The sequence below is a fragment of the Mastomys coucha genome, unplaced genomic scaffold (genome assembly GCF_008632895.1).
Source record: "Mastomys coucha isolate ucsf_1 unplaced genomic scaffold, UCSF_Mcou_1 pScaffold18, whole genome shotgun sequence".
Classification (NCBI taxonomy): Eukaryota; Metazoa; Chordata; class Mammalia; order Rodentia; family Muridae; genus Mastomys; species Mastomys coucha.
Genome location: NW_022196900.1, coordinates 23,552,926 through 23,555,865, shown reverse-complemented (window position 1 = coordinate 23,555,865; position 2,940 = coordinate 23,552,926). Strand labels below are relative to the sequence as shown.

The 2,940-nt window shown below is 46.5% G+C and overlaps 1 protein-coding gene across 8 annotated transcripts in view; it reads right to left on the bottom strand.

Annotated features, from left to right (window-relative positions):
• Positions 1 to 2,940, bottom strand: part of Rgs3 (regulator of G protein signaling 3) — a 142,639-nt gene that overhangs the window by 62,940 nt on the left and 76,759 nt on the right. For all 8 annotated transcript variants that reach the window (XM_031377601.1, XM_031377600.1, XM_031377605.1 and 5 more), the window contains one exon: positions 641 to 752. In XM_031377601.1, the coding sequence (XP_031233461.1) occupies positions 641 to 752 (112 nt within the window). The remainder of the gene's footprint in view (positions 1 to 640; positions 753 to 2,940) is intronic.

The window sequence follows — 2,940 nt, the reverse complement described above, 5'->3', positions numbered from 1 at the left end:
CCCGTGCCCCTGCTGCCCTGAGCTCACACAGGTCTGTTGTTGTTTGCATAATCTGGGAGAGGAAACCGAGCCCCTTTGGGCTGAGACCTCAGGCGCCAAAGCCTACCGCAGGACAGATAGTCCCAGCTGGCTTTCCGTCCCCTGGTTCCCCCATGGGCCAGGCCTCCATGGAAAGTTTGGGGGTTAGAAATTCCCAGCTTGCTGCTGCTGCTCTGCTCACGGGCCCCAATCAGGCACACTCCAGCTTCCCGAGGCTCTGACCAGACCTACACAGCTGGCTAAAAAGAGGAATGGTCCACAGATAATGGTCAAGAAGCCTCTGCCGGGAACCTGTTAGGAGCCAGGCACTTTATGTAAATGACCTAACTTAACCCCACAACCTTCTGAAGCGCTATAATTATCCTACTTTACAAAGAGGAAACGGGCTCAGAGAAGTGAAGTAACTTCCTAAGACCACACCAGAATGGAGGGGCTTGAACACAAGGTACGGGAGTACAAAGCTCTCCCTACCCTTCTCCTTGGATAGAAACCTTCTGTAGAGATTAGGTATAGCAGAAGGTGGCTTGCCAGCCTAGTGTGCAACATCTGACAGCCCCAGGCAGACCCAACAGCACGTTAGGGTGCCCGGGGTCCTTCTTACCCTCCTGTAGCTTCACGCTCTGGAGGTAGAGGGGATTTCTCAGGACATCGCAGCGGCCTGGCTCCTCCTCCTTAGTGAACAGCAGCAGGTCCGAGTAGGCAAACAGTGTCACCTGTTCGGGGAGAGAGCAAACACAACTGTCTGCTTTGCGGTCCCCCAGGATGCAGAGAGCCACAAGGTCTACTAGAGGTCCAGGAAACACACCCTGGATCTCTAGTGTCAGCAGAACCAGAAGGAGCTCGGTGTGGGACCAGGCTAATGAAGGAGGCCTGCTCTGCAGTGGGAGCAGCCACGTTTATCCCTGAGTATTCCAGGCTTCCCCTGCTCAAAATAGAAACAAATGCAAATAAACCACACCAAACAATGGCTCTTGTCCTCAAGGTGAGTAGCTCTGTCAATCTCTATGGCCATAGCCCCCAATGCTCACTGTACTTGGAGGAGCCTTACTTAGGCCCTGAAGGTGTCCCCAGACCATACGCCCATACCTGGCTCCCTCAAGCTTCTCCTACAAGCTATCTGTAATGTGAAGGGAACATTTATGAGGTAATAGTACCCAATTCCTTGCAGACATTTTTGTAGTGTACCAGTGAGAAATTTGGTTCAAGAAAAATGGTGGTTATTTACATTCTGATACAGGTTAGCACATAACTGCTAATCTTCTTTATGCTCCAAAAACAAAGGAAGGGCCATCTTTAGACCTTATAGGTACACTGACAGGTCTGTTCAGCATGTTTTTATGTTGAAAAGAATCCACTTGGCTCTCTGCATCCACTATGGTTTACACTGTTCTTTCCTTAAAGCCATAAAGTCCTATCTCAGATGATGATAATAAATAATATAAATTATTAACTATGGGACTCTTCTTCAAGGGGCCATATCTGACCCTCCATCTCTTCTGAAGCAGGAAGACCCCACCAGAAGGGCTTGGCACATCCTGAAGAGCACAGAATGTGATTTGTTAACCATGTTTAAAAAGCCAGCACGCTGACATTTAGCTAGCGAGCTGCTCGAGGTGATTCCCATAGTCCCACCTCTGAGGTTCTCCCAGGGAATACAAGGATGTATAAATATGAACATATAAGGATGTTCTCAATGGCACGTCTGTAATTAAAAAATAAATAAAAGGAGGGCATGGTTACATACAGTTACCGTCCCAGCGGTCTGCTAGCCAAGCAAGAGGACTGAGAGGTACAGGCTGTGCCAGGGTGTCTAGAGAGCTCTAAGCTAACCTGGGCTATGTGATGAGAGCTTGTCTAAATATATATATATATATATATATATATATATATATATATATATATATATATATATATATACCTGTATACATACACATATGAATCTATATAAGATATATTCAAAGGCCCACCTGCCATCTTGAGCATTGCACAAAAATGGAACCTGGAAGTAATTTAGGGATGTACTTAAGCTATCTCATGGCCATGCCCTCTTCCAACAGGTCCCAAACACAAAAGCTCTAGAGTTTGGATGCTATAAAGATGGCTCTGTGGTTAAGAGCATTGATTGCTCTTTCAGAGGTCATGAGTTCAATTCCCAGCAACTGTTACATGATGGCTCACAACCATCTGTAATGGGATCTAATGCCCTCTTCTGGTGTGTCTGAAGACAGCTACAGAGTACTCATTTAATTAAGAAAAAAAAAAAAAAAAAAAAAAGAAGCTAGAATTCTTTGCCAGAAGGAATTTTTTAAAAGATTTATTTATTTTATGTATGTGAATTTACCATCACTGTCTTCAGACACACCAGAAGAGGGCAATGGATCCCATTACAGATGGTTGTGAGCCACCATGTGGTTGCTGGGAATTGAACTCAGGACCCCTGGAAGAGCAGTGCTCTAGCCCCTCCAGAAGGGATCTTAATAGTGAACCCTCCCCAGCCTAGCTCAATACAATGCAACAGAAGCATCCTGGCTGCTGAGTGCCTACTCCTGCCCCGTTCTGTCCTCACTTAAACAGCATCACTGCCCTTTCCAGCTCAGACAGGTTAAGTGACTTTCCCATGACCACACAGCTAGGGATCTAATGACAGAGAGGTGGTATGGTGCCTATAGCAGAGGAGACAATAAATTCAGTAAGCATAGGAAGGAAGACAATGGAGTGCTCAGTAGACTCATGGTTAAGGATGGTCTGAGGAGGGTCTGCAAAGTCAAGAGGCTGTTCTTGTAGGCAAATCCTCATCTTCCCACAAAACATGTCCCCCCAGCCAGGGAAGGTCTGGCTGATACCTCCAGACCATAGAGAAGCCGACAGAAGAAAGGTCGGAAGAGGCAATCTGTGAGACTA